This window comes from Buteo buteo, chromosome 13, assembly GCF_964188355.1.
Source record: "Buteo buteo chromosome 13, bButBut1.hap1.1, whole genome shotgun sequence".
Lineage (NCBI taxonomy): Eukaryota > Metazoa > Chordata > Aves > Accipitriformes > Accipitridae > Buteo > Buteo buteo.
Window position 1 is genome coordinate 31,517,755 of NC_134183.1, and position 13,924 is coordinate 31,531,678.

Genomic DNA, 13,924 nt, shown 5'->3' on the forward strand with positions numbered 1-13,924 from the left:
CCTTAACTGTTTATCTCCCAAACTGAGATTGTATTTGGTTTGTAACTGCCTGCAATGAACACCATGGATGCAAAATAATTTCACAGTGAAAACAAGAAAATTAGGTTTGCTACAGTGTAAGATAATGAACACAGGACTGGAAGACGTTGCTTAAATTACTAATTCTGGTTCCTTGTACTTACAAGCAACTAAGTTGTCTGTATTAATTCAAATAGATACTTGACCAGGATATGTACTTGCCACCACTCTATAATAAACTTGAGGGCATCAGTAAAGGACTGAAAGTCACAAGTGTAATGTCACAAGAAAAGATATCAAAGAGATCTGCTAATGTCCAAGGCTATTGCACTGACTTTGTAAGATAAAACTCCGCAATAATGTTAAGAAATAAATTATGGCCCGTTGCGAGAGACTGAAAGAGTTAATGTCCCAAACATTGTGGTGGGGCAAGTTCTGCTTAAAGACAAACCCTGCACAACAAGGAACCCAGGTGAAAAGCCCATCAGCTCAGACAGCAGCAACAGGAGGGGGAGGGCGTGCTGGAGGGTGCGCAGCTCCCTGTTCTGATAAGCTGTTCTGATACAAAGATCAAACAACGGCCACCTCTGCAGGGAAGGAGAAGTTACTCCCCAAACGACCCCCAAGCCCAAAGGCTCACAAACTGCTCATTAACCTGACAAGTTCGGGTGCCCACCCGGAGAAGGACACAAACTGAAGCCCCAGGTGCACAAGCCCACCGGGACTGGACCCCTCGGCTGACTGAACCAATGCTGGACCCAGGACCGGTGAAATCTCTCTGTCATCTTCTCTCTTTCCTTTTCCTTTTCCACAATCCCTGCACTTCATCCCTTTAAGACATAAAACTGTTGACCAAGTCTGAGACTAAGAGCGGATCCAGCTGCCCCTGGGCCTTTCTCTGAGGAGGAGTCTAGAAAGCAAGGGGGTCTGCTCTGAACCTTGTGACTCGACAGGAGGGATCTCCTTATTCCCTGAATCGATGTGTATGGTTACCCTGGGTTACAAGGTTTACAGAAGTAGTCTCATGCCAATTACTGCTGTGAGAAACTCCGCCACCTACCATTAGGCCTCCCCAGTTCAGTTTACTTCTGTCATGAATAAAATATTTAACTGATAGTTTGATGTCATTTCACCTTAATTTAGCCCGAGGGAATTTTGAATTAAACATGACTCCCTGGTCTGTCCAGTCTGGGTCATGACACCCGTGCTACAAAGCCAGGCAGATAAAGCTCACACTTCCTCATAACTGGCTAGCTAAGGTGTTGCTTGCAATGACTAAGTAGGATTAATCCTATACTAGACTTTCCTGCTCTGCCAACATGCACCAAAGTATTCTAATAACCTGCATCTTGAACACTGTACACTTTATTATACAAACATGTCTCTCAGATGGCAGGAATGTCAAGTCCCATTCCTGAACAGAGATGATACTATCTTACCCTATTTATGGTAGAAACAACACAATTTCTATTACAACTTGGAGAAGTATTATCTTTTTCCCTTTAACAGACTCCTGTGTGATTAGGCAGAGCAGTGTCATTGCCTGAATTACTGTTGTTCTACAGAGCAAAAATACATTTCCAGAAAAGAAAATTATAGCAATAGAAGTGTTCTGCTTTTATTTTGGTATGTAACTTCAGGTAAAGGACCAAGAAACTACCTAGTGCTCAACTGCAAGGTATGCTATATAAACTAAGCCTCATTGCTTCTGATAAATAAGGAATACATGATGGTGAGTAGAGCATAGTTTTTTCCTTGCCAACTTTCCTCAATAGTAATGTAAGAAGACTTTTTTCCAACAGATTTTGTGCAGTTTAGCAGCCACAGGATAAAAACAGCCTTGTGATGCCTCCCTAATGTTCTCTTTGAATGGGATTTCAAGTTGCAGCCATTCTGGAACATTGATTTACTCAATGATGCGTAACAGCTATAACTGGGGACTATTCTATTTTCATCAGTAGTTCTTGTACTGAGACGATGACCTATTTTCTTGGGCTAATGGTCATAGATATGTTTTCATGCCATAATATTTCTTCATATGACAGATTCTCTGATGGAATGTCACCATGTGGTACCTGACACCGAAGCATCTTTGTATACTATCTCTTGTTCTTGATGCATTTAATGCTCCTCATATCAGTGTCAAAATCGTGCAGGGTCCTTATGTACTATGCCCATTATAAAAGTGCCTAAAATCACTGTACAGCCTTGAGGCACCTGTGACAGACCTGCCCAGCTTGACTTACATTCTTACGCTTCTCCCACCTTAGCAGATATCATGCTCAACTTCTGAGTCGGCAGGCCTTTTATTTCAGCAAAACAGTTTCATGTGTAAAGACTCATGTTCTGCCACACTTACAGACTCTGGAGCTTTGATGAAGACTTTGGATTTACCAAGCTGGTATTGGTCAGGTTCCATGTTGACTGACTGAAGAAGGTGGAGAACTCCTTGTTTCTCTTCTCCTTTCCAGGAAGGCCAGGTTGCTTTGGTCAGAATGGCATACCTTAATGACAAAGGAGAAGAGATTAAAACCTGACATTAAACAGCAGCAGCAGAATACCACTGACTCTTAGTCAGTATTACCGTGGAGGAAGGGTTGACAATTTCAGCAGGACTTAGAGAAACTTGGAGTGTGGGAAGATGCACGGTTGTTAAGATGTTACTTGTTTAGCAAGACCAAACAACTGCAATGAGCACAAGTGTCCAGGAGTCTCCCATTTCCAGATGCTAAGTTATTATTTGGTAACTGCAGTAGTTAATTACAGAAGTTCAGCTGCAATCTCAAGTCCAGGGCAAGGCTATTTACTAGTAATGACTTATGGTCCAGATTTAAATACCTACTTCCTTGGTATTCTAGATTCATTCCCAAGCATGTGGCCAATTTCCCACTCAAGCCTTCTGTCTCTCTTATTCTTACAAAGGCCTTTTCTGTTTCTAAGCAAGTGGCCAGCTCATGTTCCTAACCCACCTGTTCAACAGCTGGTCTGCATTTAGCAAGGAGCCATTCTTGGCTTTATCCCAGAAAGCCTTTGGCTTGGCCTCCAGTACAAGAGAGAAGATACAGTGAAGTTGGTGCTACCTAGGGGGAACACTGGGAACCGACCAGATGAAGGGCTAGGGAAGGAGGCAGGGCAGTGCTATAATAACCAGTCTTTGATAGGAAGAGGTGCGTGGTCTTTTGTCTCGAGGTATTCTCTTTAAGCCTTGAAAATGAGGTGGATGCCAGGTTGCAGCCCCTTTTAAACTGTCTGCTTTTTCAGGCTTAACGTGGGCTTTTGGAACCGCCAGGCTGGAGTTACAAAGCTGCCTTGTTCCACTGCCCACCAAGGAGCACCGATGGGCTTTAGCTGTCTCTGTGTCTGTGGATAAGTAACTTCTCTAACAGCAGCTATTTAGACCCTTTTGACAATGGACTGGACAACAGCTAAATATGTTGTGACAAAATTCTCCCCTAAATCTTTTATGTTCTTTACTCTTGACAATTTTTTTAATGCCTTAAACATACTTGAGTTATATAAACTAAATCATGCTTATTAGTAAAACTATTCAACTAATGAAAAAAGTGATAAAGTATGGAGTTCAGTTTGTTGTAATTCCCAAGTCCTTGTTTCTTAAGAAGATTTAAGCAGCTCATAATAAAATGTTCTCCAAAAAAATCACACAAGGAGTTTAGAAAATTCATTAAGGGAATCTTCATTGCTCATTCTTGTCATATCTAAAATGTTATCCAGCCAGGAAGCAGAAACAGCGTCATGCAACTTAAATAACAATACCACACAAAGAAAAATAGCAAACAGTTAAAAAGGAATGTATCACAAAAACTAAACACCTCTGAATAGCAAGTATATGCAAAGAGAAAGCTAACTTATGAATAATTCAGTAGGATTCAAAAGGATCTACTGACGTTAATCACATTCAAATCTATTATTAGTTAACATGCCCAGGTACTATGCATGACAGTGTAACAAAGTAGCTCTTACACAAAAGAGTATATTATACATAATCTATGTTTACAGACAATGTGTACACATGTATTTATGTAACTTATCAGTATTATGGAATAAATAGATGCAACCTAGTAAGGAGTTGTAAGTTAAAGTAACTCCCAACTTATTTAACAGCTTCTTTTGCAGGTCATCAAGTACCACCAACAGTATAGTTGTACAGGTGGGTCTAAGCAAGTCTGAATTTAAAGGAGCTGATGTTAATAAAGGCATTTGAAACTGCTATCTTCCACACAACAGAATTTGACACTACATCTCAGCATGTTAAGAATTCTTTCCTACATCTTCTGAGCTGTAAAGGAGGGCACAGGAAAAAACATGACTTAAGATCTTTTAATGTAAGTAAAGCTCCCGGGTACAAAATAAGAATAGAGCTGAAATTCTCCTTTTTCATAAACTCAAATTAACTTCATATGTTTTCCTGGTGTGACAAGTCTACAGGGCAGAAGAAACAGATTACTCTATAACATGCACCAATTAAGCATTTCACAATTTTATAACATGACAATTCTATCATTGTTCACTGCTGTTTAGAAATAGCACTTTCTTCTAATGTACTGTGCATGCTTCCCATTAAACTGGTCATGTCACTATCCATGTATCTAGGTTTTTCAAGCTTCTGTAATTTGACCTTACGGAGGATTTCAGCACAAGTACTAAATGTGTTCTTAAAATGCTTCTGAAACAACTTCAAATCATGACTGCCCCCCCCCCCAAATTATCTATTACAAATTCACAGTAAGCAGTTAGGTCCTACATCTAAATATGTGAGTATGGAGTTCAGCTTTCAGATTGGTTATGCTTTGAAACACATAGGCCTTTTCAATGACTGTGGCTTTTTGCATGCAAATGTAAATTTTGTACATAAAAGTCTATTCAGCCCAGAAATCTCCACTTATATGGAGCTGCCAAGGAACACCCAATGAAAACAAGTGTACAAGCATGCATTTCCTGTCCATCCCATGCCTCAGCCACTTTTACTCACACTGACTCAGGGTGTCAGAACAGAGCTTGTTCTGGATGCTAGGGAACTGTGAATGGAAAGGTTACAGGAAGAGTTTTACTCATAACAAAATGTTAAATTTAACAAGACTAATTTGAAGCAAACGGATGAATTACATAAAGAATGGTTTCAGTTGCCTGTGGATCTCTACATATGAAGTGAAGTATAGAAATCTGTTCACCTTCTAGCAGTACCATGTAGCTTTCCTTTGTGCAGGCCTCTCGGGCAGATTTCTAGACCTGCACAGCCCTCACAATCAGTGTTCAACAACGGTGGAGACTAGATTTAATACACATTATTAACCTCTTATGCTGTCTCAGCAACAGTCTGTGTTAAGTAATGCAACCTGATGCATATTCATGTTTATATGTCTGGACTTGAAGATTGTGAAGAAAAAGGGATTTAAAATTGTTCCATACTTTAAGATATCTGTCTATTACTAGATGATTAGAACATTCTCTGTATTATCATGGAACATTATCAGTGGCTTTGTTCTGGGTTGTCTCATTAATTATACTCCATTGCTTGCAACAACTGACTGGATTTTTTGTTTTATATTCTCAAACGTAACACAAAGACTTCCAACAAAAGCTATTTGTCATATAATGCCCCAGTTTGGGCATTTATTAGCTGTATGTCTCAATTTTCTAAAAAACAGAAGCTGAGTGTTGTAAGAATCTTGAAATTCCTCTTATTTAAGAGGATTTCGTTAGCTAATGGAGGTAGTTAATAATCTTAACAGCTGGTCCTAAGACACTGAAAAAAGGATGGTCTTACAGAGCTCTGACTTGCTTTCATTCACTGAGCAGCTGCAGTGGTTTGAGTTGTAACCATTCCCAGCTGTTTGAACACCAGTGGAAGGATACAATGCGCAATTTAAGCTAAGGTTACTCTTTATGCTGAAATGGCTGAATGGCAGGCCTGTATTTCTTTACCTATGTTCTGTCATTGGGAAAAAAGAGTTGGGAGAGCTAGAGCAGTAACATTTTAAACACAGGCTAGCACTTAGACACTCAGATTCCAGGCTCTGCAGCTCATAACTCTAAGTCCCCTTAAATCTTTTTAACTTTGAGGAACCCTCTCATAGCACTACAAAAAGAACTGAGGTCTTAGGCAAGTTTACAGAAAAATGAAAAGACTTTCAAAGACATAAAGCCAGTCTTCAAGACACTTTCAAATCTCTGTGTAACCTAGATCCTGAGCAAGGTAAATGGGGGAAAATGGAAAGGGTAAGTGGGAAATGAGCAGCTTTCAAAACTTGCAACTTCTTGTTTTCCTCCTCATCATATAAACAACTGTGCTGTAATACTTCAAAATGAGTATGACCTTACCTCTGCAAAAACTTCTTGAAAACCCGCCTGTAGGCATAGCCAGCTCTTCTTACTCGAATATTTTCTTTCAGACCCAAGTATTCCACCTGATGTTTTACCCTGTGGACAAAAACAATGCAAGATTTACAATCCATTTTATTTCAGCATATTTGTGGATTGAGGTATTCTTTTTATATATTGGGGTCCACATCATGTTTAAAGACTATTGACTTCCAAAATTCATGCACAGGTATAGGAATCCTTGCACATTACTATGCATGCACACTGCATGGTAGGAAAAATATTCAAGGCAGGTGGACTATATTACTGAAATATATATAGCAAGTTTACCTTAGCATTTTTTCCTAGTTTAACTTCCCATCTCCTAACTAATTTATATATAAATTTCTTAAGTAATATTATTACCCATAAACGGCCAAGTAACTGTTAACTATACAATTACATAGCTGGCATCCAAGGGAGTGGGAAATTGTTTTGTGTTCTTTTATTGTAGGTTTCATGTATGTTTTATATAGCTCAAATATCAACAGTAGCACACAGTAGCTCTTTTTTGGTTGTTCTGGAGAAAGGACCAAATCTGGTGGCTGCAGAAAGCCCCAGATGCCAAACTTTCATTACAGGAAGAATCAGAAAGAAGAAAGCCAGGACAGTATATTCATGAAGAGCTAGTGTTCCTCCTAATTTTACCATGCTGTAAAGGAAGGATTTGAGGATAGGCACAAGACTGGCCAAAGCATGCCTGGTAAGCTTGTTCATGGCATACTTTAATCACAAACAAAAACTGAGTTGGTACTAGTCCCACAGAAAGTGTTAATGGCTGTGGAGGGACTCTGCTGCACAGGCGAACTGAAACACCATTATCCAAACACCATTAAAGTTCCCTCATCCAAAACACATTAATTTACGTTCTAAACAGGGAACAAATATGTCCCCATGCATCTCAAAGCAGGAAAACTCCAAATGAAAAAAGGCTTCCTTTTGGCACCTTCTCCTCTTTCTGGAGCTGTGGTCCATTAGTTTATGTTCCTTCTTACATATCCTGCTAGTCTACTATGTAATGCTTGGAGATTTGATTTGAAGAATTTCAGTTAGCTTCCTTAACAATGTATGACGTGTTGTTTTCCTTTGCATTTCCTTAATTTCCTCATCTAAGTCATGTGGCTGGAAGAGGCAATGTCAGTTTTTAATCCTGAAATGTGGTGTTCAGAGGCTTTTGTTGCTGTTCTTTTATAGGGCAAATTATAGAAGGTTTAACTTTCAGTCAGAAATATAAGTTGTTAAGATTTTAGTTCTGCAAGTTTAACAAAGGGTATATAAAAGAGCATTTCTTTACGTATCATCAAAAAAGTAAGCCTGTAAGGTGCCATTTAATTTTGTTTTGCTTACTATTTCTCTGATTTTACAAAAGATTTTTCAAATCCTGAAAAACTCTGTTAATTCAGTATTATTTCTCTAGCTATTTTGAAATGTTAAATTTCAATAGAAAGTGCATTGCCCATTGACACCCCCCCTTTTTTTTGGTTTAGACATTCTTTTCACATGACTCATAGTATAAGGGGAAAAAACTTTTGAAATCCCATGCTACAAATGACAAAAGCCTTTCAGTTATTTCTTCTTTTTAAACAACACTTACGAGAGGTGTTTGACTAAATGATGAGTGATAGTGCTCTTTTAGCTTATAATAAAGAATACTGCACATTTTAATCTTGCTGTGTTCAAGGAATAAAGTATATTTTGTACCCACTCCAAGAATTCTGGTACAGTAGAAAGTTGGTGGACAAAAATACATTTTCCTGTTTATAGCTTTTCCGCCTGTTCACATCTGGAATAATGCACTGGAGCATTACTCCCATTTTCTTACTGTCCTGCCAGTACTAGTGTCCAGCAACAGGGAATTTGAGACATTTTTCTGTTTTCCCTTTTCTTTCTGAGAAAAGGCACACTGAAAATCTCCCTCCAGGCATCAACCTCAAGCAGGTCAGGGTCTGGGAATTCAGCTAATGCAGCAATTTTGAATACAAGTCCAAGTGGCTGTGCCAGGACCTGAACAAAAACACATTTCAAGAACACCTCAATTTTTGGAATAACTAAGGTATTATACAAGGTTTAGATATTACACAAGGTCTATGTTTCAGCGCTAAATATTCTGGAATTATTCAACAGCAGTACAAAGCTGGAGTGACGTGGCTTCTGCGAGCATGAAGTAAGACAAGCTTTGTAAAGGTTTTTTTTTCCTTTTTTAGTAACATTTTCACCATCTAGTAGCATGCTACTAATAAGCAGATTAGATATACTATTCTCATCACATTGACTATGGCAGCATGTGTATATGATACAGCATTATGTGATCACAAAAGAAAACAACAAAAAAACCCTAAACAAACATTCAGCAAAGTATCACGTAAACTCAGTTATGTTTTGGATTTCCCTCAACACAGAACTTTCTCACAGTAAAATTGTGAAACAACAAAATTAAGCTTATGTTTGAGTTGTCATATGCATATAAATTTCTTTTCCCCAGACATGTCACTAACTGCTACAGCATAGGTACCCTATGTGAGGTTCTAGTATAACGTATGGGAAATCATAGTTTGAAATGGGAGAGAATGTTAGGATTTTTAAACAGGGATGAAGGATTAACCATTATAAGAACTACTTCCCTTTGTGTCTGAGTTTGATAGTCTACAATCCTTTGTATTTCATTTGTTATCAGTAGCTGCTGCATTTGCCAAATATCATCCTCATTATGGGAAAACAAGAAGAAATCTTGCCTGTTTTTGCTCCAAAAGGGGTTTCCTGAAAGCTGGCCTTTTCTCAAGACTAGGTTTTTGTTTGTTTGTGTCACTGGTTTCCTAGCAACACCTTCCACAATAATAGGCCTGTTTTTCAATATGTAAATGATTTTTAAAGCCCCTCAACTTATACAGTTAAAAAGTTTTAGACATACTTTTTCCAGGATCACTTACTTTCCTCCTTTGGTCGTCCCCAGTGTCAGTGGAAAATTAGTGCTGCATAGTAGGATTTTCAGGGGTGGAAAAGCTAGAGAAAGAGGGTCTACATTTACTGCCAAGACCTAAATGACACTTTCAAATGCAGTCCCAATTGTGGCTTCTGTAAGTGCTCTACATCTGCATCCAATTGTGCTAGTCTGCATGCCAAATGGCAGGAAGTGAATTCTGGTGTGTTGTTGATATGGTCAAGAATGCTTTCTATCAGACTTTGCAAGTTGTTTCACTATGATAAAAATAACCACTTGCTTTATCAGCACTTTTAACAATACCAAAAGTACTTGGTATATAGTAATAAATGTTACCTATATTAGGACCTCACATAGTATACATAACGTACTGATGACCTACCTCAGTGCAAAAAAGAAGAGTATCTTTTTTCAGGTAATAGGAAGATGCTATAAAGCATGACACAGTTAAAGATGCCTTAAAATAGATGCAATAAACCAAACTGATGATTTAGACATCTATTTAATGTCTATATAAGCACACGGTATGATATTTTACTGACTTCTCTTTAAGGAGTTGCCTAATGAAACTTAAAAGTCAAGAAGTGAAAAAGGAATCTTCTACATTCTTGGCTATAAAGCCTTTTCAATAAGTTTGATACACCAAAGCAGATACAGACATCATGCTGGCTTTTTAGCTGCGTAATAGAAGCTGTTTCCAAAGCATAAAGCAAAACTTAGAACTGACGTATAATGCATTTGGTATGCAAATTCTGCATGGAAAACTGAGTCTTTAATGTACTGACTGCGTTACTGTTATACAAATGTTGATTATTCATAACTGATATGAGAAAAGCTAAGAACTGCATATCCTAACTGCTGACTTAGACCAAGTGACCACAGCTTATCTTCACAGTTTAGGAGAGGTCATGCCAGATTTAATTTCTGAAGGTTTTAGAGTATCTAGTTCTGTTTGTCTGTAGGCTGTATGGTTACAAATGATAAATTTTTGTGGCTTCTTTTGACTATTAGCACTGTTTCTCACCACATACTCTGCTTATCCATACCTGCTCTCCTCCCAGTCTCGAGACTTCTTTGTTTCATTTGGTTTGATGCAGCGGATGTAATGGGGTGTACACTTCATCAGGGTTCCAACAAGGTCATTTGCTTGTTTCTGTAAAATTGAAGGAAAACCTGTGAGAGAATTCTAAAAATTATCAACCATTTGCTGATGATGCAGTTAACTGGATCCAGTTGACTTTGGTCTTTCTCCAGAACAACCAAAGTGTCTTGGGATAATATGCACCTCATGAAAAATTTATCAGTAAATAAAAGGCACCATTATCTCCAGCTATATATTCTATTTTTAAACTAATATATAAAAATATGGAGTGACAAGGAATGCCTCGGATGAACTTGACTGTCAGGGTGAAATATGAGGAAAGAGGTTGATAAAATATCAATTTCCAAAGCCTGCAAGTGTGTAATGTAAGCATATATTTTACAACCGGTCTCCAAAAAGATGCTTGCCTTCTAACCCTTGCATTATTCAATGCACATTATGGTCAGTAGAAAGACTTCTGTTGACTTCAGTGGGCATTGGATCAGGCCTCACTGCATTTCTGCACTATAAAGAGACCAGTTATCTGTAGTTAATTGTAGGACATCAAGTGGCTGAGTGAAGGGGCTCATTCATTATGCACATGCAAGTACTATTATCACTACCATCAATTGCTCGTTTGGAAAATTCACTGCTGTAGAATGCAGCTGAACAAAACATTTAATGAACAGTGATGCTAGGCAAAACATGATTCTAACAGCTTAAAAAAATGCATCGCTTTGCAATCAAGATGTCTACTTTTTAAAATGTCTGGACAGTAAAAAACAGCAAAGACTACTTTTTTTTTTTTTTAATATATAGGTATCCATACACAAACACACACCCAAATATGCACATACTAGACATACTTTGATTTTACTGCCTGCAGTGGTAGGACGGCCCTTCTTGTCCACTTGAAGATTTTCAGGAAACAGAGCCTTTATAAAAGGCCTAGGAAAGAATTAATAAAATAGTGTTGGCATAGAAAGACAATTCAATGCATGAATGTCAAGGAGTATGCTGTAAAAGTTGATAGTTGAGCAGAATATAAATAGCTATTTCTATTAATCTGGAGTTCTATCAAATCTATTTTAAGATTAGTATTTTCCATAAGCTTCATTCCTCATAGAGATCCCTCGCTATTTTAGCGAGCCTTGGAAGACACGACACCAGACTTCTAGACTCAAAGAAATGCACGCTTCTTAAAAAGCGAGCATCAATTCATTAAAATACATAACAAAAAAGATGTTACTTTATATGTTAAAACAGTGCCTGTTTTGAGAGAATGCCAAATCACTGATGGCCTTTTTTGAGGCCAAAACAAATGGCTGTCATTATACCATTTGATTCTGACACTGCAGTACCTTACTTATTCAGATTTGCAGAAAATGAAGGTCAATATAATGCAAGTGATACTGTTCTACTGCAGTGATGTTTTATTTCCACAAATGAGTTCACAAGTTGTGAAGTAGAGAAGTCAGGCCTTCTGCATCCATTTGAACTAACACGTTATTCCTAGCTTTAAGCAAGTTTTGCTTACGTACAAATCACTGCTCTGCATGAGTTCAATCAAGTCCATGAAAAGAACATCCCGATTTCTCTCGCAGAATCCATCCATATCATAAGATACCTGGGCCAAGGTGGAAATTGATTGTTTGTGGTAAGTTGAGAACCCAATAATTAAAGAAAAATTAAATTCTGTCCTCATCAGTAGCTGTTCTGAACTTTTTGGTTAGTCTGGTATAACTTAAAGATACTACAATGATCACTAAATCCTTGCATATATTATTAGTTAACTCTTTCACAACAAACAAAGAAATTTCATCCATATCAGTGAAAAAGACTGTTATGGACCTAGTGAATAGAATATGACACAAGTGAATTTAATACTGAATTTTATTGAAGAAAAATTTTTGCATAATAAGAGTTTACTATTATTAACTTCAGGAAATCATGAATAGTCTGAAAAATATACCCAAAGAAGATAGAACTGTACATTACATTCCCAGTTTTATTGGTATATCATCACCTAAGGATCATTTTTATATATGAATTCTTTACATTTACTGCTACTATAACCAACAATTAAGATTATCATTAATAAAAGACATGGGGCATTTATTTATTGCATTTAATATTAAGTTCTGGTTAGTATGTTTGATAGCAGCAAGGCCCAGACTCATCTCTCTCCTAAGTAAGGGACACACGTTAGGGCATATTTGTTCTAAGCTTCCTACATTGTGAAAGGAGGACACTGTCTCCTGAGATAATCTGGCTATTTAAAATCAAAACAGCCCTCTACAGGGCTTCCCCCTTCCTTTCATTATCATTCTTTTTCTTTATAAATACATTACACAGAATTCAGTGATGTTTTTCCACATTACCTTTCCAGCATAATGATGAATGATAAATCCCTGGTTCCAGCTGTTGAAATGTTCATGAGTCCCAATCTGCATCTGGAGTTTTTGAAGCAGTGTTTGGTCAGCTCCTTCTCCCACTGCATGCATTGTGGCACACACATCATCTAAAATGCTCATAATCCCTGGGGGATTCTAACGCATTGGAGAATAAAAAAAACAGCAAAAGAAGTGAGGAAAAAAATTGATGCCAGTTTTTCCCTCCAAACAAAAATTATCTTTGCTACATAAATACTAAGAGCAAAGTCACAGCAGGAAGAATTCCCCACCCCACCCCGCAATCAGTAGAGTTCAGAGTAGAGATTAATTTGTACACAAGCATGCAAATAGTTTAAGGAGAGATGTCACTCTGATAGTGACAGTGGGAAATGATGGGGAAAACAATGATTGCTGTTAAAAACAAATAAAACAAAAAAAACCCAGAGTGCCCAACATTTGTTTTAGATTTTAATTCTTTCACAAAGCAATCTTCTTTCTCATTCCACCAAAAAATAAACCCATGTCTGAGGTAAATATTTAAACTCACATGCTGTAGTTTGACAAACTTAGAGCTAAATATCTAAGATTATGACAGAAATCTTATCCTCTTCCTAGTTATCCTGATACAGATAGAAGATGGGCAAAATCTGATGTGCATTTAAGCACAAGTCACTATAGTACTTGAACTACTGTTAAAATTATCTGGCTTACATGGGAACAAAGAACTAACTGAAAAACAACCTACTTCTGTCCTAAAGGACAACTCAACATTTATTGTCACCCCAAATCAGAACATAAAGACTTTAAACTGCAGAACATTTTGTGGAGCAAAGACACAAAACTTATTTTATCTACAACACTTCATAATACTTCCTCTTCACTTGTTTCTGCTTAATTTGCAACAGTACCTCAAAGGAAACTGGTATTGTAGCTTCCCCAAACTGAAGTACATCCCCCAGGGACACACAGAGAGCCTTATCTGATGTACAGTAGAATATGTCATGAAATTCATTATAAATTTAGGTGGATAAAATTTTAATTTCCATCGTTATATTTTTTAGTCACACATCAATCACGCTATCTTATGGTTCTCTTTTTGGGCGCTATCTTAGATGA

At 37.6% G+C, this 13,924-nt stretch overlaps 1 protein-coding gene across 1 annotated transcript in view; it reads right to left on the minus strand.

The window, feature by feature from the left end:
* MYO1E (myosin IE) overlaps positions 1-13,924 on the minus strand; it is a 98,027-nt gene that overhangs the window by 25,907 nt on the left and 58,196 nt on the right. Inside the window, 6 exon segments of the mRNA XM_075045407.1 lie at positions 2,378-2,522; positions 6,358-6,456; positions 10,381-10,487; positions 11,282-11,363; positions 11,957-12,042; positions 12,797-12,964. Coding sequence (XP_074901508.1) covers positions 2,378-2,522; positions 6,358-6,456; positions 10,381-10,487; positions 11,282-11,363; positions 11,957-12,042; positions 12,797-12,964 — 687 coding nt within the window.